Consider the following 24,940-nt stretch of genomic DNA (forward strand, 5'->3'; position numbering starts at 1 on the left):
GCAAGAACTGCAGATGATGGCATCTGTGCAAGAAAAAAAAAAAAACACAAAAAACCAACTGGCAGTATTTAAAAGTTATAAAAACAGGATTCCCAACCATTAGCATTCACTAAAATTCACTATTGCACTAATATGAAAACAGGTGAATCTGGAAGGGCTCACCTGTTTGTGCCATAAGAAGGACTGCAGCTGCTAGAGTCCTATAAACATTCAAAATTAACATGCTAGAGCTCCATGACAGGGCCCACAGTTAAAAGATACTTCTGGGTATGGAACTAAAATTGAGCAAGACAGGGTCAAGAGAGAGGAAGGGAAAGTTGAGACCAAAGTGGGTTGGTAACAGACCCAGGAAAGCTCAGAAAACAAACTGCCATATTTTTTAACACAACACAAAGAAACAGAAGAAGTCTGAGAAATCAGAAAGGCTTTCCTGAATTCTGTCCCACTGTAAAAGTTCAGGAAAAGAGGATTGTGGAGAAATTGCAGAATAAAAAGTACCAGGAATGTGTCTCCCCATCTAGACAACAATTGCACTGGCAGGTTCTGTCTCAAGTAACTATTTTGGAACTCTGTGGAGTCTATTGAGGTTTGCAAATTCCAGGGAAACCTAAAATGATAATTTGTGGTTAATTTCAATTTAAGCTCCTAGCGCAGTAACAATTACCCATTCTCAATCCCCATTCCTAAAACCGGCAGCTGTGTTTAGCATACCAGGAGCAGCTTGCACCCAGTCTGTACAGATCAGGGTAAGCAAAAGAATCCTTTGCTCCAAATATCAGGATTCTGTGACCTGATTAGTTATTACTGCTTCTCACCTCAAAGGAGCAAAGAAGCTAAAGTGACTACTAGGAAACTTAAAGAGCCATTGTCCTTTTCTCCCCTTCATTGTGCTGTCTTGCCCCTTTTGGGAGCCAGACATTAAAGACTACACATATTTTTAAAAAATGATAAAAAAAATAAAAATAAAAAAATAAAAGCAAATACATATAGGGGAAATTAGAAAGTTATTACATATGCTGAGGGAAAGGTGCAGGTTGAAAAAAACCTGAGAAGACCTTAAGTTTACACCTCAGGTTGATCTTTGGCACAGAGAGCCTACAACAATCAAAAACAAAAACACAAGCAAAACCCAGTAAAGCTTGGTGAAGAAGATTCTGATTTTCAGAATCATCACATTATTAGATTCAAATGTCCAGTTTCCAACAAAAAAGTAACAAACACGCAAAGCATCAGGAAAGTATGGCATATACAAAGGAAAAAAAAAAACCAACAAGAAAATAGTTTCTATCCCTGGGCTGGAAAGAAAAAATAGAATTGATGGTAGATCTACTAGACAAAGACTTTAAAACCACCATCTTAAAGAATTAAAGGAAGAGGGACTACTGGGTGGCTCAGCGGTTGAGCATCTGCTTTTGGCTCAGGGCGGGATCCTATGGTCCTGGGATCGAGTCCCACATTGGGCTCCCTGCATGGAGCCTGCTTCTCACAGTGCCTATGTCTCTGCCTCTCTCTCTTTCTCTCTCCCTGTGTCTCCCATGAATAAATAAATAATATTTTTAAAAAAAGAACTAAAGGAAGATGTACAAACAAATTTATATGAATAAATTTAATTATCAATAAAGAGATGAAAAACCTAAAAAGAAATAAGAAAGAAGGGCATCTGGGTGGCTCAGTCCATTGGGCATCTGATTCTTGGTTTTGGCTCAGGTCATGATCTCATGAGTCACAGGACTGAGCCCTATGTTGAGTTCCCCATTCAGTGGGGAATCTGCTGGAAAGATTCTCTCTTCCTGCCCTTCCCCCCATTCTCTGTCTCTAAAATAAATAAATAAAAATCTTAAAAGAAAATAAGGGTAGGGAAAGAAAAATAAGATTAAAACAGAGAGGGAGGAAAACCATAAAAGACTCTTAACTACAGGAAACAAACTGAGGATTCCTGGTGGGGGGTGGGGGGGGTGTGGGGATGAGGTACCTGGATGATGAGCATTAAGGAGGGCACTTGATGTAATGAGCATTGGGTGTTAAATGCAACTGATGAATCATTAAATTCTACCCCTGAAACTAATAATATACTATATGTTAACTAAATTGGATTTAAATTTAAAAAAAATTTTTTAAGAAAAAAATCATAAGCTAAAAAGGGCAATAATTGAAATAAAAAATTCACTAGAAGGGCATGCCTGGGTGGCTCAGTAGTTGAGCATCTGTCGTGATCCCAGGGTCTAGGGATCAAGTCCCACATCAGGCTCCCTGCAGGGAGCCTGCTTCTCTCTCTGCCTATGTCTCTGCCTCTCTGTGTCTCTCATGAGTAAATAAATAAAATCTTTAAAAAAGAAAAGAAAAGAAAAATCACTAGAAGCAATCAAAGGAAGATTTGAGCAGACAAAAGAAATAATTTCCATTTCCCTATCTTCAAACTTACTGATAAACCTAGAGAACAGTGCCTAAGGGATATCACCAAGCTGGCCAATATAAAAACTATGGGAGAAAAAGAGAAAAGAGTGGCAGAGAGAATAAAGAAATAATGGCTAAAAACATCCCAAATTTTTTGAAAGACACAAATACATACCTTCAATAAGTTCAAAGAACTCCAAGTAAGATAAACCTAAAAAAGAACCACATCAAACTTCTGAAAGACAAAGAACCTTGAAAGCAGCAAACATGAAGTCACCCATCACATACAAGGGATTCTCAATAAGATAACCTGTAGATTTTTCATCTGAAACTTTAGAGGCCAGAAGGTATATAGAATATGATATATTCTAAGAGTTAACAGAAAGAAACCATCAGTCAAGAATCCTGTATCTGGGGGCACCTGGGTGGCTAAGTAGGATTGAACATCTGAATCTTGGTTTCAGCTCGGGTCATGATATCAGGGTCCTTGGACTGAGCCCTACGCTGGGTTCCTTGCTCAGGGGGGGGATCTGCTTCTCCCTCTCCTCCCCCTCTCATCACTCTTCCCTCTTAAATAAATAAATAAAATCTTTAAAAAAAAAATATCCTGTATCTTGCAAAACTGTCCTTCAAAAGTGAGGAAGAAATTAAGTCATTCCTAGGTTAAAGAAAAGTTAAAGGAGGTCATTCCCATTGGATGTCTCCAGCAAGAAATGCTAAAAGGAATCCTACAGGTTGAAATGAAAGGACACCAGACAGTAACTCAAGCCACATGAAAAAAATAAAGATCTAAGTAAAGGTTAATGGCATGGTTAATGACATGAAAAATATAAAAGCTAGCATTATTAAAACAATGGTTTGTAACTCCACTTTTTGTTTTCTACATGATTTGAAAGACAAATCGTTTACAAAAAAAATAATTAAACACTGATATTATTATAACTTTGGTTTATAATGTCACATTCCGGGATCCCTGGGTGGCGCAGCGGTTTAGCGCCTGCCTTTGGCTCAGGGCGCGATCCTGGAGACCCGGGATCGAATCCCACATCGGGCTCCTGGTGCATGGAGCCTGCTTCTTCCTCTGCCTATGTCTCCGCCTCTCTCTCTCTCTCTCTGTGTGACTATCATAAATAAATTTTTTTAAAAAATCAAAAAAAAATAAATTATAATGTCACATTCCTTTTTTTTCTTTACATTACTTTTTCTACATAATTTAGAAACTAATGAAAAAACTAATGCATTTAAAAGAATTATTAGCTTATGTTTTGTGGCACACATATATTAACATGTGATTGTGTGACATCAGCAACTGAAGGAAGTAGGAATGGAGCTGTAAAAAGCAGAGTTTTTGCATGTTATTTATATTAAACTGTTATAAATTTAGAGTGTTATAACTTGAGGATGTTAAATGTAATTCTCATAGTAACAAAGAAGACAGTGATAGAATATATACAAAAAGAGGAATTTAAAGATTTCACTCAATAACATCAACCAAACACAAAAAACCCAGTGATACAGAAAATGAACAGAAAACCTATAAGACAAAAAGAAAAAAGGCAAAATGACAGAAATAAGTCCCTACTTACAGCAATTACTTTAAATGTAAATGGATTAAACTCCTCACAGATTGGCAGAATGGATAAAAATATGATCCAACTATATGCCATCTAAAACAGACTCACTTTATTTATTTTAAAGATTTTATTTATTTATTCATGAGAGACACAGAGACAGAGAGAGAGGCAGAGACACAGGCAGAGGGAGAAGCAGGATCCATGCAGGGAGCCTGATGTGGGACTCGATCCCGGGTCTCCAGGATCATGCCCTGGGCTGAAGGTGGCACTAAATCACTGAGCCACTGGGGCTGCCAGACTCACTTTAGATCCAAAGACACAAAGAGCTTAAAAGTGAAAGGATGGTAAAAGATATTCCACGCAAATAAGAACCAAAAGAGAGCAAGCGTGGCTTTATGAATATCAGACAAAAAGACTTTCAATCAAAAAAATATTATGAAAAACAAACGACATGAGATATTAAGCTAAGGTTCAATACAGCAAGAAGAGATAACAATTATAAAAATGTATACACTTAATAACAAACCATCAAAGCACATTAAGTAAAAATTGACAAAATTAAAGGAAGAAATAATTCTATAATAATAGTTGGAGACTTTAATACTCCACTCTCAATAACAGATAGAACCAGACAAAAGATAAGTAATGAAACAGGAATTGAACAACATAATAAACCAGAGCTAACAATTTCTAAGGAACACTCTACCCAACAAAAATACGATACACAGTCTTCTCAAGTGTGCATAAGACATTTTCCAGGACAGACCATATGTTAGGACATAAATTAAGTCAAAACAAATTTTGAAAGATAGATATACAAAGTACATTCTCAGATGACAACAGGATAAAGTTAGAAATCAATAACAGAAGGTAAATGGAAAACTCATAAGGTTGTGATAACTAGGCAATATACTCAACCAAACAATGGATCAAAGAAGAAATCACAAGGGAAATTAGAAAATACTTACAGGGGCACCTGGTGATTCAGTCAGTTAAGTGTCTGCTTTCAGCTCAGGTCATGATCTTAGGGTCCTGGATCAAGCCCTGCCTTGGGCTCCCTGCTCACTGGGGAGTCTGCTCATCCCTCTGCCCCCCACCCCTGCTCATGCTCTCTCTGTCTCTCTCTCAAATAAATAAAATCTTAAAAAAAAAAAAAAAAAAAGAAGAAGAAGAAGAAAAAACACTTAAAGATTAAGAAAAACAAAAGTACAGAGCACCTGGCTGGCTCAGTCAGAACATGCGACTCTTAATCTTTCTGGGTCATAAATTTGAGAACTACAATGTGTGTAGAGATTACTTAAATAACTGAAACTTAAAAACAAAAACAAAATAAAAAAATACAACATACCAAAACTTTTGAAAGCAGTGCTAGGGGGAAAATTTACAGCTATAAACATTTACACTAAAAAGCAAGAACAGGGGTGCATAGGTGACATAATCAGTTGAGCATCCAACTCTTGATTTCACCTCACATCATGATCTCAGAGTTATCAGATTGAGCTCCATGTTGGACTCAGCTCAGAATCTGCTTGAGATTCTCTCTCCCTCTGCCCCTCACATTCATGCTTTCTCTAAAATAAATAAATTTGTAAAAAAAATAAATAAAAACAAGAATAATTTCAAATTAACAGCCTAACTATACAACTTAAGGAACTAGAAAAAGAACAAAGCTAGCAAAAGAAAGGAAATAATAAAGATTAGAGCAAAGATAAAGGAAATAAAGGAAAGCAAGAGAGGAAAATCAGTAAAATAAAAAGTTACTTGGAAAAAATCAGCAAAATAGATAAACTTTTAGCTAAATGGACAGAAAAAAGAGAGAAGATTCAAATTATTAAAATCATAAGTGAAACTGGGGGCATTAGAATAAAAATTATAAGGGAGCAAAACAAAGAAAATCTGGACAAACCCATAACTCATAAGAAGATTGAATTAGTAATCAAAAATCTCCCAATAAAGCAACCCTTGGAACTGATGGCTTCACTGAGAAATTCTATCAAACACTTAAATAAGCTCTTCCCCCGAGCGGCCTGAGGTGACCTCCGGAGATGGTTCACTACTCGCTGGACCCAGAAAACCCTACAAAATCACGCAAGTCGAGAGGTTCAAATCTTCGTGTTCACTTTAAGAACACACGTGAAACTGCCCAGGCCATCAAGGGTATGCATATTCGAAAAGCCACCAAGTATCTGAAAGATGTCACTTTGCAGAAGCAGTGTGTGCCATTCCGTCGCTACAATGGTGGAGTTGGTAGGTGTGCGCAGGCCAAACAGTGGGGCTGGACACAGGGTCGGTGGCCCAAGAAGAGTGCTGAATTTTTACTGCACATGCTTAAAAATGCGGAGAGTAATGCTGAACTTAAGGGTTTAGATGTAGATTCTCTGGTCATTGAGCACATCCAGGTGAATAAAGCCCCCAAGATGCGACGTAGAACCTACAGGGCTCATGGCCGGATTAATCCATACATGAGCTCTCCCTGCCACATTGAGATGATTCTTACTGAAAAAGAGCAGATTGTTCCTAAACCAGAAGAGGAGGTTGCACAGAAGAAAAAGATATCCCAGAAGAAACTGAAGAAACAAAAACTTATGGCCCGGGAGTAAATTCTGCATAGAATATAAATGCAAAAAAAAAAAAAACACTTAAATAACACCAATTATTCTCTAACTTTTCCCAAATTTGAAGAGAAAGGAATACTTCTTAATTCATTTTTTAAGCCCAGCATTACTCTAATACCAAAGCTAGACAAAGACAATACAAGAAAACTAAAGACCAACATTCCTTAGGAACACTGATGCAAACACCCTCAACAAAATACTAGTAAACCAAATTCAGCAGCATATTAAGAAGATTATACACCACAACCAAATGGGAGTTATTCCTGGAATATAAGAATAGTTTGACATATGAAAAGCAATCAATGTAATGGACTACATTAATGCAATGAGGGATAAAAAAATCATGATTATCTCATTTGATACAGAAAAAACATCTGACCAAATTAAACACCCTTTCATGATTAAAAAAACAAACAAAAAAAAAAAAACAAAAACAAAAAACCACTCAACAAACTAGGAAAAGAAAAAAAAATCTACCTTGGGGCATCTGGGTGGCTTGGTTAAGCATCCAACTCTTGGTTTTCGCTCAGATCATGATCTCAGGGTTGTGAGACTGAGCACCATGTCAGGCTCCATGCTCAGTGGGTAATCTGAGTGAGGTTCTCTCCCTTCTCTCTCTCCCTCTGCCCCTCCCCCTATTCACACATGCATGCTCTTTAAAAATAGAATAAAATCTTTATAAAAAAAAAGAAAAAATCTACCTCAACACAATAAAAGCCACATATGAAAACATACAGTGAACATCACACTTAACGGTGAAAGATTAAAAGTTTTTCCTTGGGATCCCTGGGTGCGCAGCGGTTTGGCGCCTGCCTTTGGCCCAGGGCGCGATCCTGGAGACCCGGGATCGAATCCCACATCGGGCTCCCAGTGCATGGAGCCTGCTTCTCCCTCTGCCTGAGTCTCTGCCTCTCTCTCTCTCTCTCTCTCTGTGACTATCATAAATAAATAAAAATTTAAAAAAAAAATAAATAAAAATAAATAAATAAATAAAAGTTTTTCCTCTAAGACCAGAAACAAAGCTAGGATGACCACATTCACCACTTCCTTTACATATAGTACTGGGAGGTCTAGCCAAAGCAATAAATCTAGAAAGAGAAATGTAGAAAAAGGTGTCCAAATTGAAAAGGAAGAAGTAAAATGACTCCTGTTTGCAGATGATATAATCTTATATGCAGAATACCCTAAAGAGTCCATCAAAAAAACAAAAACCTGTTAGAATAAATGAATTCAACAAAGTACTGGCATGTAAGGTCAACACACAATCAGCTGCACTTCTACACACTAACAATAAACAACTCAAAAGGGAATTAAAAACACAATTCCACTTACAATAGCATTAAAAGAAATAAAAAACCCAACCAAGGAGGTCAAAAACTTGTACAACGAAAACTACAAAATACTGACCAAAGAAATTAAAGACAAATAAATGGAAAAACATTCTATGCTCATGGATTAGAAGACTTTATACCAAGATGTCAATACTGCCCATAACAGTCTATACAACAAATGTAATCCCTAGCAAAATTCCAATGACATTTTTTGCAGAAATAAAAATCAGTAAACATACATAGGGAGTCTCAAGAGACCACAAACAGCCAAGGCAGTCTTAAAAAAGAACAAACCGGGATGCCAAGGTGGCTCAGTGGTTGAGCATCTGCCTTTGGCTCAGGGCATGATCCTGGAGTCCTGGGATAGAGTCCCACATCGGGCTCTCTGCATGGAGCCTGCTTCTCCTCTCTTTGCCTGTGTCTCCACTTTTCTCTCTGTCTCTCTCATGAATAAATAAGTAAAATCTTTAAAAAAATAATAATAAACCTGGAGGGCTTATAATCCTGATTTCAAAACTCACTGTATAGCTACAGAAGTCTAAAGTGTGGTACTGGCATAAAGACAGACATATAAACCAATGGAGTAGAATAGAGAGGCCAGAAATAATTCCCCACATATATCGTCAAAAGATTTTTTAAGATCTATTTATTTCAGAGAGAGAGTGCGAGCAAGTAGGGGAGAGGCTAAGGGAGAGAATTCTGAAGCAGAATCCCTGCTGAACATGGAGACCAACACAGGGCTCAATCTCAGGACTTAAATACTTCCACTGTCATAACAGCATTATTCACAGTAGCAAAAATGTGTAAGAAACCCAAGTGTTCACCAAATGATGAATGGATAAGCAAAATATGACATATCCATACAATGGGATATTATTCAGCTTTAAATAGGAAGGAAATTTTAATATATGCTACAACATGAGTGAACCATGAGGACATTAGTCACAAAAGAGACAAATGCTATATGATTCTATGGACAATACTTAAGAGTAATCAAAATCATAGCAACTGAAAGTAGAATGGTAGTTGCCAGGCAGGGCCTTGGGGGACAGAAGACTTAATATCTAAAGGATAAAGAGTTTCAGTTTCACAAGATGAGAAGAGTTCTGGGGTGCTGGGCTGGCTCAGTGGGAAGAGCATGCAACCCTTGATCTTGAGGTTGTGAGTTTGAGCCTCACCAATAGGTGTAGACTGCTTAAAATAAATAAATACATCCTTAAAAAAAAAAGTTCTGTAGATAGATGGGGGGAGGGGGGTGCTGGTAGCATATTATGAATGTATGTAATATCACTGAACTAAAGGTACACTCAAAAAATGGTTAACATGGTTATAATGTAAATTCTATTTTTCTTTTTTTTGTAATGTAAGTGCCTGACTTAAGCTTTGATTGTGAAGGGACCCATTTCAAAGAGGCACTCATTTCAAAGATGGCTCTCTCTAATAAACAAGACTAAATAAAGAGCCAAGCCACTTCCCCCAACTGAGGCTCCTTTGTTTTAGAGATTTTGGTTGATTTTGATAACTAGCCATTTGAGCCACTTTTTTTTCCCCCTCCCAAACTTTAAATTCTCTCTCTTATGTTTTAAATGCACCAATAAAGAGTGAGCCTACAGACCTATTCCTGGGAAGTATGAGGGAAAATGGCAAAGTAGGAGGATCCTGAGTTCACCTTGTCCTACAGACACATTGAGGCAACAACTACAGCTATGCAACTAACTCTTAAAATGACCTAGACTGGCAGAACAGACAGACATCCACAGCTAGTCAGATAGAGAAAGTCACAAAGAAAAGGTAGAAGGCAATTGGGAACCAACTCCCTGGTTCAACCAACCACAAACAGGACGGATATCACAAATATCAAGAAGCAAGAGGACCAGACCCCACACTGGGTAGCCCCTGGAACTGGGAACCCACACAGGGAAGATGAATCTGCTTAACATCTGGCTTTGAGGGGTGCCCAGGTGGCTCAGTCAGTTAAGTATCTGCCTTCAGCTTGGGTCATGATTCCAGGGTCCTGGGACTGAGCCCCACATCTGACTCTGTGCCCAGCACACAGTCTGCTTGTCCCTCTCCCTCAGCCTCTGACCCCTCCCTCCCCACCCTACTCATGCTCGTTCCCTCTCTCTCTCTCCCTCAAATAAATACATAAAATCTCTAAAAAAATAAATAAATAAAAAATAAAATAAACATCTGGCTTTGAAAACCATGCGGGCTTAACTCCAAGAACTTTGAAAATTGGAAGACTTAACTCAAGGAGAGCCAGAAGATGACAAGAAACTGAGTCCCTGCCCTTAAAGAGTCAACATACTAAATAACTCAAGAGACACAATGCAGAAGCAGCACCTTGAAAAGCACCTGGGGGTATTCATGAAGGAGCTTACTGACTAATCTGAGAATATGTACTAAGTGGCCAAAGATTTCTCTGGCAACAAAAACAATGGCGAGTGCCATTTTTCCTTGCCTCCTACAACCTAGATAGCAAGATGCTTCTAGGAGCCAGTTCCGACACTCTCCGTCTACCTTACTATCACTGTATCCCATGCCCCTACATCCTCCTACAGACCACTCCATCTAGCCTGCCCACCTTGGCAAAATAGCTTCTGCTCTGCCACACCTGGAAGGCAACTCTGCCAGCACTGTGCCACTTCAAAATGACTCCTGCCTTTGGAAAGGGAAGAGATAACCCCCCACCAGCATGCCCACAGTTCCTGCAGCTGAGCCTTTTAGTTGGGTGTGCAGAGAGCAAGTCCTGCCCTTCACTGTGCCTGCAGATAGAGCAGACACTAGCTGTAGACAGCTACCTAGAATGAACGCTAACCTCACCTACCAGTGAACACACAGGCAACAGGTGGGTCTCTCAACGTTGCAGGGAGCAAACTATGCCCAGTACACCCCCATCAGGTAAATCAAATCATTGCAGCCAGTCAGGCTGGAAGCCAGTGCCATCCACTAGTGTACCCACAATAATTGCAACTCAGCCACAACAGAAGGGGACACCCTTGGGAGTCCCTGGTTTTGGCAACCAGAGGGGAATGCACCATATGGCACCACAGGATCTCTTCCACACAAGGCCACTACTTTCAAGACCAGGAGACACAGCTGGCCTACCTAATACTTAGAAACAAATAGAGACAAAATGAAGAAACAGAGAAATATGTCCCAAGTAAAGAACAAGACAAAATCACAGTAAAAAAGATAAATGAAAGAGATATGCAATATGCCTGATAAAGACTTCAAAGGTAATAGTCATAATTACTAGACTTGAGAAAAGAGTGAATGAACTCAGTGAGAATGTCAAGAGAGAGACAGTAAATACAAAATATATAAATATTTTATAAAATATATACATATGTAAATAATGTAATCAGTAAGAGCTGAACAATTCAGTAATAGAAATAAAAAAGACACTAGAGGTAATCAGTAGAGATTAAAAGACACAGAACAGATTAACAATCTGGAAGACAGAATAAAACAAAGCAACCAAACTGTATAGCAAAAAGAAAAAATAATAAAAAATGAGAATAGGGGAAGGGAACTCTGCAACATAACAAGAATAACAACATTTACATAATAGGGTTCCCAGAAGGGGAAGAAGGAGAGTAGAGGGCAGAAAATGTACCTGAAGAAATAATAGCTGAAAACCTCCCCAATATGGGGAAGGAAACAGACATCCACATCCAGGAAGGACAGAAAGTCCCTAATGAAGTGAACCCAAGGAGGTCCACCATCAAACACATCAGAGGTCAAATGGCAAAAAGTAATGATAAAGAGAGAATTTTAAGAACACCAAAAAGAAACAGTTATATACAAGGGAAACCCCATAAGGCTATCAGCTAATTTTTCAGCAAAAACATCACAGATGGGCAGCCCAGGTGGCTCACCGGTTTAGTGCCGCCTGCAGCCCAAGGCGTGATCCTGGAGTCCCAGGATCGAGTCCCATGTCGGGCTCCCTGCATGGAGCCTGCTTCTCCCTCCGCCTGTGTCTCTGTCTCTTTTTCTCTGTGTCTCTCATGAATGAATAAATAAAATCTTAAAAAAAAAAATCACAGGTGCCAATACTCCCTACCTAACTTGCTTATATCAGCCCCATCTCTCCATATCACACTTCAGTGGACCTACCCTTCTCAGTCATGCTTGCCTCAGTCCCAGTCCTGCAGGTCTCCTCACAAAACCACCAGTACAAACGTCACCAACACATTTCCAAATCCACAGGTTTTATAGGACCTCAGCTGTGGATGCAGCGGTGGCAGGACTCATTTCAGGAACAGACTATACAACATACTTTGTTAAAACACACACTGCTCAGCTGGGGACCAAATACTTCCCACAACAGGTAAAGAGAACGTCTGCAGACAACTGGACTCAAAGAAAAAGCCCCAGGACTCAAGAACAGAGCACATGCAACACACACAGGAGACAATCTCTGAAGTACCAGGTCCTAGGGAATAGGAGACACTGCACTGTGGGGCATTACAGGGCCTGAAAGACTATTATCATCAAAAGCAAGAGACATAGCCGGCTCCAAACACAGAAACACAGAAACAGACACTGGCAAAATGAGGAAACAGAAAATATGTCCCAAATGAAAGAACAGGACCAACCTCCAGCAAAAGACCTAAGGAAAATGGATATAAATAATATGCCTGACAGAGAATTCAAAGTAATGAAGATGCTCAGTGGCTTTGAGAAAAGAATGGAGAACATTAGTGAGGACCTTAACAAAAGACAAAAAAAAAAAAAAAATACAATCAGGGACGAGGAACATAAATGAAATGAGAAATACACTACTAGGTGGAATAAATAGCAGGCTAGAGAAAGCAGAGGAACAAACTAATGACCTGGAAGATAGAGTAATGGAAAGTAACCAAGCTGAGCAAACAGAGGAAAATAAAATATGCAAATTGAGAATACACTCAGGGAACTCAGTGACTCCATTAAGCATAACATTTGCATTATAGGAATCCCAAAAGAAGAGAGAGAAAAAGAGGTAGAAATTTATTTGAAAAAATAATAGCTGAAAACTTCCCTATCTGAGGAAGAAACAGATATCTAGATCCAGGAAGCACAGAGATTCTCCCAAATATTCAACACAAGGTGTCCACACCAAGACACATAGTAATTAAAATGGGAAAAAGTAGTGATAAAGAAAAAAAAATTAAAATAGCAAAAGAAGACACTTACATATAAGGGAAATACCATAAGGCTATTAGCAAGTTTTTGAGCAGAAGCTGTAAAGTCCAAAAGGGAGTGGCATGATATATTCAAAGTGCTAGAAGGGAAAAATCTACAGCCAAGAATACTCTATGCAGCAAGGCTATCATTCACAAGAGAAGGAGAAATAAAGATTTTCTCAAATAATAAAACTAAAGGAATTCATAACCACTAAGCCAGCCTTATAAGGAATATTAAATGGGACTGTTTGGCAAGGAAAGACCATAAATGAGAATACAAAAAGCAAAAAATATAAAAGCAGTAAAACTACGTGTTTCTGCAAAAACCAATCAAGGGATTCATAAAATAGAAGGATGTAAAATATAATACCACATACCTAAAATGTGGAGAGAAGAAGAGTAAAGAATGGGTTCAGGGCAGCCCGGGTGGCTCAGCGGCTTAGTGCTGCCTTCAGCCCGGGGCGTGATCCTGGAGACCCAGGATCGTGCCCCATGTTGGGCTCCCTGCATGGAGCCTGCTTCTCCCTCTGCCTGTGTCTCTGCCTCTCTCTCTCTCTCTCTGTCTCTATGAATAAATAAATAAAATTAAAAAAAAGAAACCAGTAATAAATATGCAAAGGATAAAGAGAAAGAAAGCCAAGCTAATATCACTAAAGAAAGTCAACAAATTGTGAAAGAGAACAAGATCAAAGCAACCACAAAAAAGTAACAAAATGGCAATAAATATATACCTATAAACATTCTGAATGCAAATGACTAAATGCTCAAATCAAATCATAGGGTGACAGAGTGGATTAAAAAAAAAAAAAAACAAGATCCATCTGTATGCTGCCTACAACAGATTCATTTCAGATGTAAAGACACTTGCAGATCAAAAGTGAGGACATGGGGGAACACCTGAGTAGCTCAGTGGTTGAGCATCTGTCTTTGGCTCAGGGCATGATCCCAGTCTGGGGATAGAGTCCCACCCACATCAGGCTCCCAGTGAGGAGCTTCCTTCTCCCTCTGCCTATATTTCTGCCTCTCTTTCTGTGTCTCTCATGAATGAATAAATTTAAAAATCTTAAAAAAAAAAAAAAAAAGTGAGGACATGAGGAACATTTATCGTTCAAATGGATGTCAAAGAAAACTGGGGTAGCAATATTTCTAATGGACTAAATAGAGTTTAAAACAAAAACTGGGGATCCCTGGGTGGCGCAGCGGTTTGGCGCCTGCCTTTGGCCCAGGGCACGATCCTGGAGACCCAGGATCGAATCCCATGTCGGGCTCCCGGTGCATGGAGCCTGCTTCTCCCTCTGCCTGTGTCTCTGCCTCTCTCTCTCTGTGTGACTATCATAAATAAATAAAATTTAAAAAAATAAATAAATAAAAAAATAAATAAAACAAAAACTGTAATAAAGGACAAAGAACTATATAATAATAAAGGGGACAGTTCAGTAAGACGATGTAACAATTGTAAATATTTACGCATCTAACATAGAAGCACCCAAATACAGAAAACAGTTAAAAACAAACATAAAGGAAGTAATTGGTTGTAATAATAGTAGGGGACTTTAAAACCCCACTTAAATCAATGGACAGATAATCCAAACTGAAAATCACAAAGAAACACTGCCTCTGAATGACACACTGGACCAGATGGATCTAACAGATATATTCAGAACATGCCATCCACAAACAGATTACACATTCTTTTCTTTTCTTTTTTTTTTTTTTCAGATTACACATTCTTTTCAAATGCACATGGAACATGATGCAGAACATATCACATATTAGCTTTAAGCCACAAAACAAGTCTCAACAAATTCAAAAATATTCAAGTCATATTATGCATCCTCTCTGACCACAATATTATATAAAACTACAAATCAACTATAAGAAAAAATCTGGAAAGAACACAAATAATGAAGGTTAAATAACATGCTACTAAACAATGAATGAGTCACCCAAGAAATCAAAGAAATAAAAACTACATAGAAACAAATGAAAAATGAAAACATACTGTTCCAAAATCTTTGGGATGCATCAAAAGCATTTCTTCTTAGAGAGAAGTTTATAGCAATGCAGGTCTATCTCAAGAAGAAAAATCTCAAACAACCTAACCTTACACCTAAAGGAGCTAGAAAAAAAAATCTCAAAAAACAAATGCCCTACAAACTGAAGTCCAGAACCAGATAGCTTCATAGGAGAATTCTACCAAACATTTAAAGAAGAGTTAATACCTATTCTTCTCAAACTTTTCCAAACAATAGAAGAGGAACAGAAACTTCCAAATTAATTCTATAAGGCCAACATTACCTTGATATCAAAACCAGATAAAGACACTACAAAAAAAGAGAGCTAAAAAAAAGAGAGCTACAGGCTGATATCTCCAATGAACACAGAATGACACAGATGCAAAAGTCCTCAACAATATACTGGCAATTGGAACCCAACAATACATTTTAAAAATCATTCACTGGGCAGCCCCAGTGGCTCAGCAGTTTAGCACTGCCTTCGGTCCAGGGCGTGATCCTGGAGACCCGGTATCGAGTCCCACGTCAGGCTCCCTGCATGGAGCCTGCTTCTCCCTCTGCCTGTGTCTCTGCCTCTCTCTCTCTCTCTTTCTCTCTCTTTCTCTCTCTGTGTGTGTGTGTGTGTCTCCCATGAATAAATAATAAAATAAAATATTAAAAAAAAAAAAAAATGATTCACCAAAATCAAGTGAGATTCATTCCCAAGATGCAAGGGTAGTTTTATATTCACAAATCAATTAATAACATCACATCAAGGGATAAAAACCATATGATCTTTTCAATTAATGGCTTAAAAGCATTTGACACAAAGTACAACATCCATTCATGGTTTAAAAAACCATCAACTAACTAGGTTTAGAGGGAAAATACTTCAACATAATAAAGGCCATATATGAAAAATCCATAGCTAATATTATATTCAATGGGGAAAAACTGAGAGCTTTTCCTCTGAGATGAGAACAAGACCAGGATGTCCACTCTCACCATTTTCATCCACCATAGTACTGGAAGTCCTAGCCACAGCATTCAGACAACAAAAAGAAATTAAAAGCATCCAAAATGCTAAGGAAGAAGTAAAACTTTTACTATTTGCAGATGACATATCTATGGAAAACCCTAAAGATCTGCCAACAAACTACTAGAACTGATAAATGAATTTAGTAGTCGCAGGATACAGAAATCTGTTGCATTTCTATACACGAATAATGAAGCAGCAGAAAGAGAAATAAATAATCCCAGTGTGCCTGGGTGGCTCAGTCAGTAAAGGATTCAACTCTTGATTTCAGCTCAAGTCATGATCTCAGGGATCTCACGGTTGTGAGATGGAGCCCTGTCTCTGGCTCTACTCAGCTGGGAGTCTATCTAAGATTCTCTCTCTCCCTCTCCCCACACTGTGTGTGTGCACCTGCACTCTCTCTCTTTTGCAAATAAATAAATACATCTCTAAAAAGAAAACAACCCCACTTACAATTGAACCAAAAATAACAAAATATCTAGAAATAAACAACCAGGAGGTGAAAGACCTGTACTCTGAAAACTGTAAAATGCGATTAAAGAAATTAATATAACAAAGAAATGGAAAGACATTCAATGCTCACAGAAGACCAAATATTGTTGTAATGTCTATGCTACCTAAAGCAATCTACACATTTAATGCAATCTCTAACAAAAAATAAACAGCATTTTTCAAAAAAGCTAGAACAACCTTAAAATTTGTAAGGAACCACAAAAGACCTGAAATAGCTAAAGCAATCTTCAAAAAGAAAAAAACAAAACTGAAAGTATCACAATTCCATACTTCAAGTTATATTACAAAACTGTAGTAAACAAAACAGTATGGTAATGGCAAAAATAGATAAGACACATAGATCAGCAAAACAGAATAGGAAATCCAGAAATAGGGGTACCCTGGCTGGCTCAGTTGGAAGAGCATGTGACTCTTGATCTCACAGTTGTGAGTTCAAGCCCAACATTGGGTGTAGAGATTACTTAAAAATAAAATCTTAACAAGAAAAAAATAAATAAACCCACAGTTATATGGTTAATTAATCTTCGACAAAGGAGGCAAGAATATGCAATGGGAAAGACAGTTTTTTAAATGGTGGAGAAACTGGACAGCTACATGTAAAATAATGAAACTAGACCATTTTCTTACACCACACACAAAAAATAAACTCAAAATGAATTAAGGACTGGGGCACCTGAATGGCTCAGTTGTTAAGCATCTGCCTTCAGCTCAGGTCATGATCCCAGGGCCCTGGGATCGAGCCCTGAATCAGGTTCCCTGCTGAGCAGGGAGTCTGCTTCTCCCTCTGCCACTCCCTCTGCCTGTATACTCTGTCAAATAAATAAATACATACATACATACACACAATTTAAAAAATGAATTAAGGTCCTAAATGTGAGATCTGAAGCCATAAAAATCCTAGAAGAGGGGCAGCTCAGGTGGCTCAGCGGTTTAGAGCCGCCTTCAGCCCAGGGTGTGGTCCTGGAGACCTGGGATCAAGTCCCACGTCAGGCTCCCTGCATGAAGCCTGCTTCTCCCTCTGCCTATGTCTGTACCTCTGTACCACCCCCTCGCCCCGTCTCTCATGAATAAATAAATACAATCTTTAAAAAAAAAATTGTAGAAGAGAGCACAGGCAGTAGTTTCTCTGACATTGATGGTAGTGCTATCTTTCTAGACATGTCTCCTGAGGCAAGGGAAATAAAAGCAAAACTATACTATTGGGACAATATCAAAATAAAAAGCTTTTGTACAGCAAAGGAAACAACCAACCAAACGAAAAGGCAACCTACTAAATGGGAGAAGATATTTGCAAATGACATATCTGATAAAGGGTTAGTATCCAAACACATGAAGAATTTATACAACTCGATACTGAAAAAAAATAATAATCCAATTAAAAATGGGCAGAGGACATGAACAGACATTTCTCCAAAGATGACATACAGATGGCCAACAGGCACATGAAAACATGCTCAATATCATTCATTATCAGGGAAATGCAAACCAAAACCACAATGCGATATTAACTCAAAACTCCCAGAATGGCTAAAGTAAAAAACTCAAACAAATATGGACGATGTGGAGAAAACAGAACCCTTGTGCATGGCTGGTGGAATACAAACTGGTACAGCCATCGTGTAAGACAGCATGGAGGTCCCTCAAAAAATTAAAAATAGAACTACCTTATGATCCAATAATCATGCTACTGGGTATTTATCCAAAAAAATGTGAAAACATTAATTCAAAGAGATATATGCACCCTTATATTTACAGTAGTATTATTTACAATAGCCAAACTATAAAAGAAGCCCAAGTATTCATGAAAGATGAATGGAAAAAGAAGATGCAATTATACACAATGGAGTATTATTTGGCCATAAGACAATATGGATGAACCTAGTGGGTATAATGCTAAGTGAAATAAGTCATTCAGAGAAATACAAATACCATATGTTTTTACTCATGTAGAATTTAAGAAACAAAATAACGCAAAGGAAAAAAAAGAAAGGGAAGAAAGACAAGCCAAAAAAAATGGACTCTGGGAACAAACAGATGGTTCCCAGAGCGGGGAGGTGGGGAGGTGGGTATGGGGATAAATGAAATAGGTGAAGGGGATTAAAAGTTCACTTATCTTGATAAGCACTGAGTAATACGTGGAACTGCTGAATCACTATATTGTACACCTGAAACTAAGATAACACTGTATGTTAACTACTCTGGAATTAAAAAAAAAAAAAATACCACACTACATCTATTTAAATGCTAAGTCAGGCTAAGACTGACTATACTAAGTGTTTACAAGGCTATGAAGAAACTGGAACTTTAATACACAGCTGATGGCCATGTAAAATAGGACAATCACTTTGGAAAACACTTTGGTAGCTTTTTAAAAGGTTAAATATACTAAGACCCAGCTATTCCATTCCTAGATATTTACTTAAGAAAAATGAAAGCATAAGACCACACAGACTTGTACATAAAAATTCTTAAGAGATTTGTAAAATCGCCAGGAACTGGAAACAACTCAAATGTCCATCAAAAGCTAAACAGACACACAAACTGGTATAGGCACACAATGGAATACTTCTCAGTAATAAAAAGGAATAAACTTCTAAAAAAAGGAATAAACTATTGATATATGCAACGACACTGATGAATCTGAAAACACTTATGCTAAGTAAAAGAAGCCAGATGAAGATTTACATACTGTATGACTTCATTTATATAAAATTCTAGAAAACAAAAACTAATCTAATCTACAGTCACAAAAAGTAAATCAGTAGTGGCTAGGGGAATGAGAGGCTGGAAAGATGGACCACAAAGGGGAACAGAAGAATTTTTGGGGTGAGGGATATATGCACAATCTTGATTGTGTGATGGTTTCACAAGTGTATATATATGTCAAAACTTATCAAGTAGCACACCTTAAATATGTGAAGCTTACTGTATATCACATATATCTCAATAAAGCAATTTAAAAAAATAAAGCTTTCCTGAAAGGAAAATATATGTATACTTGAAATTACATATGGAAAGAGTGTATCACATACTTGAGAACACTAACCCATCCTAATAAAATTACTAGACTTCAAAGAAAAAATACTTGGTCATCTAGAAAAAAGAACAACTTATCAGGGGAAGAAAAATTAGATTATCATCTCTCTTTGATATCGATGCTTTATACCAAAAGAATAAGAGAAATATATTTAAGATATTCAAGGAAAAGAAGTATGAGTCAAAGATTTTATAACAGCAAAACTGACTTTCATGTATAAAGAGCACAAACTTTTATCCACATAAACTCAGGGAACATTTCTTCCTAAAGAATCTAATAAAGGAGCATCAGGTAACCAAAATGATGCCTTTAACATCAACACAGGAGCACCTGGGTGGCTCCGTCTGTTAAGCATCTGTCTTCGGCTCAAGTCATGATTCCAAGGTCCTAGGATGAAGCCCCAAGTCCCTTCTCTCTCTCAAAGATCAACATAAACGCTGGTGATGAGCATTAAATATACTTGTAGAACTAAGAATAAAGACTAAAAGAGGAAAAGCAGAATATGTAATAACTGCGTGTTCTGACAATGTAGATATCATACATTTTTTAAAAAAATAAGAACATAAGCAAAAAACAAAAGGTTTAATGTTTTCAGTAATCATATTAGTGATGATATCAATAATTCTGATACTGCTGTGTATGTAAATATGAGATAAAACAAAGGAGTTGTTTGAGAATATCAATTCTTGAGAATATCATCTCCTATGTTCTCAAGAACCAGTACACTCAACTGATTGCACCATCCAGGCACCCCAAAAACCTGCAGATATTAAAAAGAGTTTTTAAGGGGCACCTGAGTGGCTCAGGTGGTTAAGCATCCGACTCTTGGTTTTGGCTCAGGTCACATGATCACAGGGTTGTCGCATGGGGCTCCATGCTCAGCTGGGAGTCTGCCTGAGATTCTTTCTCTTCCCTCCCCTCTGCCCTTCTCCACACTCACTAAAGTAAACTCTTTTAAAAGGTCCAAAAAATTTTTAATTGGCAAGGCTACACTATAGTATCTAGAAATATACATTTATGAAAAAAAACCCTCTTAAACACAAGGAAGCAATTACTATAGAAGTCAGAAGAATGGCTACTAACGGGAGTACAGAAGTAATTGTGACTCAGATGGAGCAACGGAGGGGCTCTGGCAGGGTGAGCATGGTTCTACACCCTGAGTGGTACCATTTTAACAGTTTATTAAGCTACACATTTGCTACATGTGTTCTTTTCTGTTTGACTTCATAATAAAAATTCATTTTACAATTAAAATTTTATTAAATGACAATAAAAACAAAAGTAATGAAAATACCAAAAGAAAGCTGGTATAGCTCTGTACCCACACTTCTGGATTCAAATTGTGGATTCTGCTACACAGCCAGAAAAGTACTAATGATCTGTGCCTTGACCTCATTATCATGAGGATAGTAGAAGTACTTAGCTCATAGGGTTGTTACGGAGATTAGGAGTTAATATAGAAAGAAAATAGAACAGTGCCTGGCTCATAGCAGGAGAGAGTTGGCGATTACAGTTGGTGCCAGCTATGTAAGTCAATATAGTTATTTAATTTCTCTAGGCTTCAGTTTCTTTACCGGAGTTTAAAATATCTACCTGATAGGATTATCAGATCAGAAGGAAATACATATACCATATATCTATTACAGTATTCAGTAAATAATAAGTCTTTTCCATGGTCTCCCAACATCCAGAGAGTTATAGGTCACATTAGACATACCTCAGTCATAGCACATTCCTCTTGCACTTTTCACCTGGTCATTCAGGTTGATCTCAATGAAATGATCACCCAGTGAGTCTCACGTCCGAAACTGGATCTTCATCTAGATTTCAAAAAGAGAAAGAAAATTTTAAAATATTCAACCTCCTACTAAGAATGGTCTTGTGTTATTCCCAGAGCAGGCATCTATGGTACCAATAACCATTAAACTGAAGTAGGAAACAACTGGAATAACCGCTGATGGACTTCCAAGGCTCATCGCCATGTGTCTTTTCCCTTCTCGTCTTTCCTCTCCCTGCTTTGTTAAGGTATTTAGCTGGGAGTCCAAATCTATCATCACCTATCATCAATCCTGACTTCTGGCTACAAAGGTAGGATATGCTTGTTTGCAAGGGTACTAAAATGAAGCACTCTCAGCCTGCAAAGGCAGGAAGAAAAACTATCTCAACTCCACCTACGACCAAGTCTTCCTTTTCAGAGGTCCATGCTGTGAAATTAATGTGCTGATAGTGTGCACCAGCCTTTCCCCCAACTATAAACTGTGACAGGACACGGACAGGGGAACTTGAGTCACAGGTAGAGACCAAATGCTTCCCAAGGCCAAAACAGAAGCTTTATCGGTTTAATCAGTGCCATAACACACCTAAAGCGAGATTATGAGAATAGGGGTTGCAGGATAAAAGTTCGTTTGTACATGGTATCAAAAGCCAGATACAGAGAAGCAAACCTGGCACTGTCCAGGTTTCCAAGAGTCCTCTGAGGGTAACTTACCCTTCATAGGTCTGAAGCCCCAGGAACAAGCACCATCTGATAAAATGTAATTATTTTTCACCACTTTTGGGGGGCAACGCTGGAAATAATAAACCATGGCCTAGGGGATCCCTGGGTGGCTCAGCGGTTTGGCCCCTGCCTTTGGCCCAGGGCGTAATCCTGGAATCCCGGGATCAAGTCCCACATCGGGCTCCCTGCATGGAGCCTGCTTCTTCCTCTGCCTGTGTCTCTGCCTCTCTCTCACACATCTCTGTGTTTCTCATGAATGAATAAATAAAAATCTTAAAAAAAAAAAAAAAAACATGGCCTATAACAGATTTTTTTCTCCATCGAGTTACATCAAAATCTGTAATTAGCTATCTGAAAAGCATATATCTCACATTACTGCAATAAATGGAACATGCAATGCTTTCAAAGTCTCTGCTCTCTAATAAATAAATAACAAAAGTTCTACCCCAAAGACATGCCAGCATGCTGCTCGATTTTCTTATGGGAAAGTGAACCTACAGCAAATAAGGAAATGGGAGTTAGGATTGGATGTCATTTCCACCAGATCCTTCTGCCCCAGGGGAGGGTACACAAAGGACCAGAACAGGCCTCTCCCCCTTTGAGGCAGAAGCTGTTGGACAAACCCCACCCCCCGCTTCCCACCTCCCAGTCAGCCCACCTGTTCCTCAAGCTGTGGCTGTGGGGAGGCCGGGGTCTACTTGACAATACAGAAAGCAAAAACAGACTCACGCAGAGGACTGGAATCAATAGGGGTGACACCTGCACAGTGTTTACTATCATTATGGTGAGAAAATAAGTGGTGGGAGAAACCCTTTCTGTGAGGTCTCTAGGTTCCCGATCACAGCCTTGTGACATTTCCACCTCACCGATTTTCTTCACAGAATCGATTTAGAGGGACGCCTGGGCGGCTCAGCGGTTGAGCGGCTGCCTTTGGCTCAGGGTGTGATCCCGGAGACCCGGGATCGAGTCCCGCATCGGGCTTCCTGCCTGGAGCCTGCTTCTCCCTCTGCCTGCCTGTGTGTGTGTCTCTCATGAATAAATAAAATCTTAAAAAAAAAAAAAAAAAAAAGAATCCATTTGGACTCCGCAGCAAGTCAGCGGTCCTCCGAACCTGGAATGAGCCTAATGAACCGTTGAAAAAGGCTACTCGTCTGCTCGCTCGCGTATCCATCCCCCTTTTTCACCCGAGTCTTCTCCGGCCAAGCAACCGTCTCAAACACCCTTGACGCTCTGCAGACGGAGGAATCGCCTAGGACACAGCCGCCGGGGATCATTCTGAGCCTTTACACTTTAACCTTCTCGACCACCGCGTAAGGCGAGAATTACCAGCGGCAGGCCACCAAGGAAGAAACGGGGGCGCCGAGACGTGAAGGCCCGGGGAGAGCCAGGACTCGAACCAGGTTTGCCAGGGACACCGCGACCCTTACCCTGAGATTGTCTTAACTGGCCTCCTCGCCGGGCGCCCGGATAAGGGTCGGTCTGCCCGTCCCCGGGACCAGGCGAGGCCGCTGCCCAGGACAGCCCCACTCACCTTCCTCAGCCGCGGCCTCCCCTCAGCAGCGCGCCCGGCCCGGCCCCTCTCAGCCCCTCCTGGCCCCGCCTCCGCGACCGTTACGAGCCGTGGGAGTCTGGCCAATCCAGATGGAGCGCGGCGACAGGGCCCGCCTCCGAACGCGGGAGCGGCGAACTCCCGCCGCCGGGGGGCGGGGCGGGGGCGGGGCCTAGAGCGGCTCCGCGCCCGGTTGGCTCCGCTCCTGGGGGCGGGGCTTACACGCGCGTAGACGGGAGCGCGCGGCGCGGCGCTTAGGTCTGCGCCTGCGCGCTGCCGTTTGCACGTGCTACAAGCCCGCGCCTTCTAGTTGCTGTCCGCAGCCACCTGGGAACTCCTTTGCCTGGAAGTCCGCAGCAAGTTTTTTTTTTTTTTTTTCAATGACAACAGGTTTATTGGTTATTGTACACAAATGAATGTGAGCAACTTGCAAGTATTCCTTATAAAAAGGGCTCAGTGGGGATCCCTGGGTGGTGCAGCGGTTTGGCGCCTGCCTTTGGCCCAGGGCGCGATCCTGGAGACCCGGGATCGAATCCCACGTCGGGCTCCCGGTGCATGGAGCCTGCTTCTCCCTCTGCCTATGTCTCTGCCTCTCTCTCTCTCTGTGACTATCATAAATAATAAATAGAAAAAAAAAAAAAGAAAGAAAGAAAATAATTAAAAAAAAAAAAAAAAAGGGCTCAGTGCCTTCCTTCACTTAAGAAAGTATACCAAACTGGGGCACCTGGCTGGCTTCATCAGTAGAGAATGCAACTCTTGAGGGTTTTAAGTTCAATCCCCACACTGGGTGTGGAACCTAGATTAAAAAAAAAAAAAAAAAAAAAAAAAGTATACCAACTCCAGGAAGATAAAGGGGAATCAAACTTCAAGTATGTGAGGCCATTGGTGCAAGTGAGGCGCGGGCAATGTGGCCACCGTACACTGCCTTCCAGGCACACACTCAAGCCGCGACTGTGAGCCCTTGCTACCAGGCTTAGTCAGCCTGTTCTCTAGGTTCCAGACCCGGCTGAGCACGCAGCACCCGGCATCTGCAGGACCCCAGCCTTTTGTTTGTTGGTGACATTTTACCCTTCCGCTCAGCATTTTCAAATCTCCACGAAGTTCCAGGCTCCATTGGAGGCTCCAGAAATTCAGAGGTGGCTGGCTGGAGACGCTCAAAGTCTAATTAGGGAGATGAGTATATGCTCTGAAATTAAGATACAGTGTGATAGGCATAATCAGAGAAGTTT

General features: G+C 39.7%; 1 protein-coding gene and 1 long non-coding RNA gene across 3 annotated transcripts in view; one reads left to right on the forward strand and one right to left on the reverse strand.

The window, feature by feature from the left end:
• LOC111091955 overlaps positions 1–23,826 on the reverse strand; it is a 28,768-nt gene extending 4,942 nt beyond the window's left edge. For both annotated transcript variants that reach the window (XR_005377075.1, XR_005377074.1), the window contains exons 1-2: positions 23,694–23,826; positions 21,383–21,485 (exon numbers count right to left, since the gene is read on the reverse strand). This is a non-coding gene — a long non-coding RNA (uncharacterized LOC111091955). The remainder of the gene's footprint in view (positions 1–21,382; positions 21,486–23,693) is intronic.
• Positions 5,979–6,604, forward strand: LOC106557643 (60S ribosomal protein L17-like). The gene has a single exon (XM_038571020.1). The coding sequence runs from the start codon at positions 6,014–6,016 to the stop codon at positions 6,566–6,568; it is 555 nt and encodes a 184-aa protein (XP_038426948.1). The 5' UTR covers positions 5,979–6,013; the 3' UTR covers positions 6,569–6,604.
• Positions 23,827–24,940: the final 1,114 nt, after the last annotated feature.

This window comes from Canis lupus, chromosome 23 (assembly GCF_011100685.1).
Source record: "Canis lupus familiaris isolate Mischka breed German Shepherd chromosome 23, alternate assembly UU_Cfam_GSD_1.0, whole genome shotgun sequence".
In the NCBI taxonomy this organism is placed as follows: domain Eukaryota; kingdom Metazoa; phylum Chordata; class Mammalia; order Carnivora; family Canidae; genus Canis; species Canis lupus.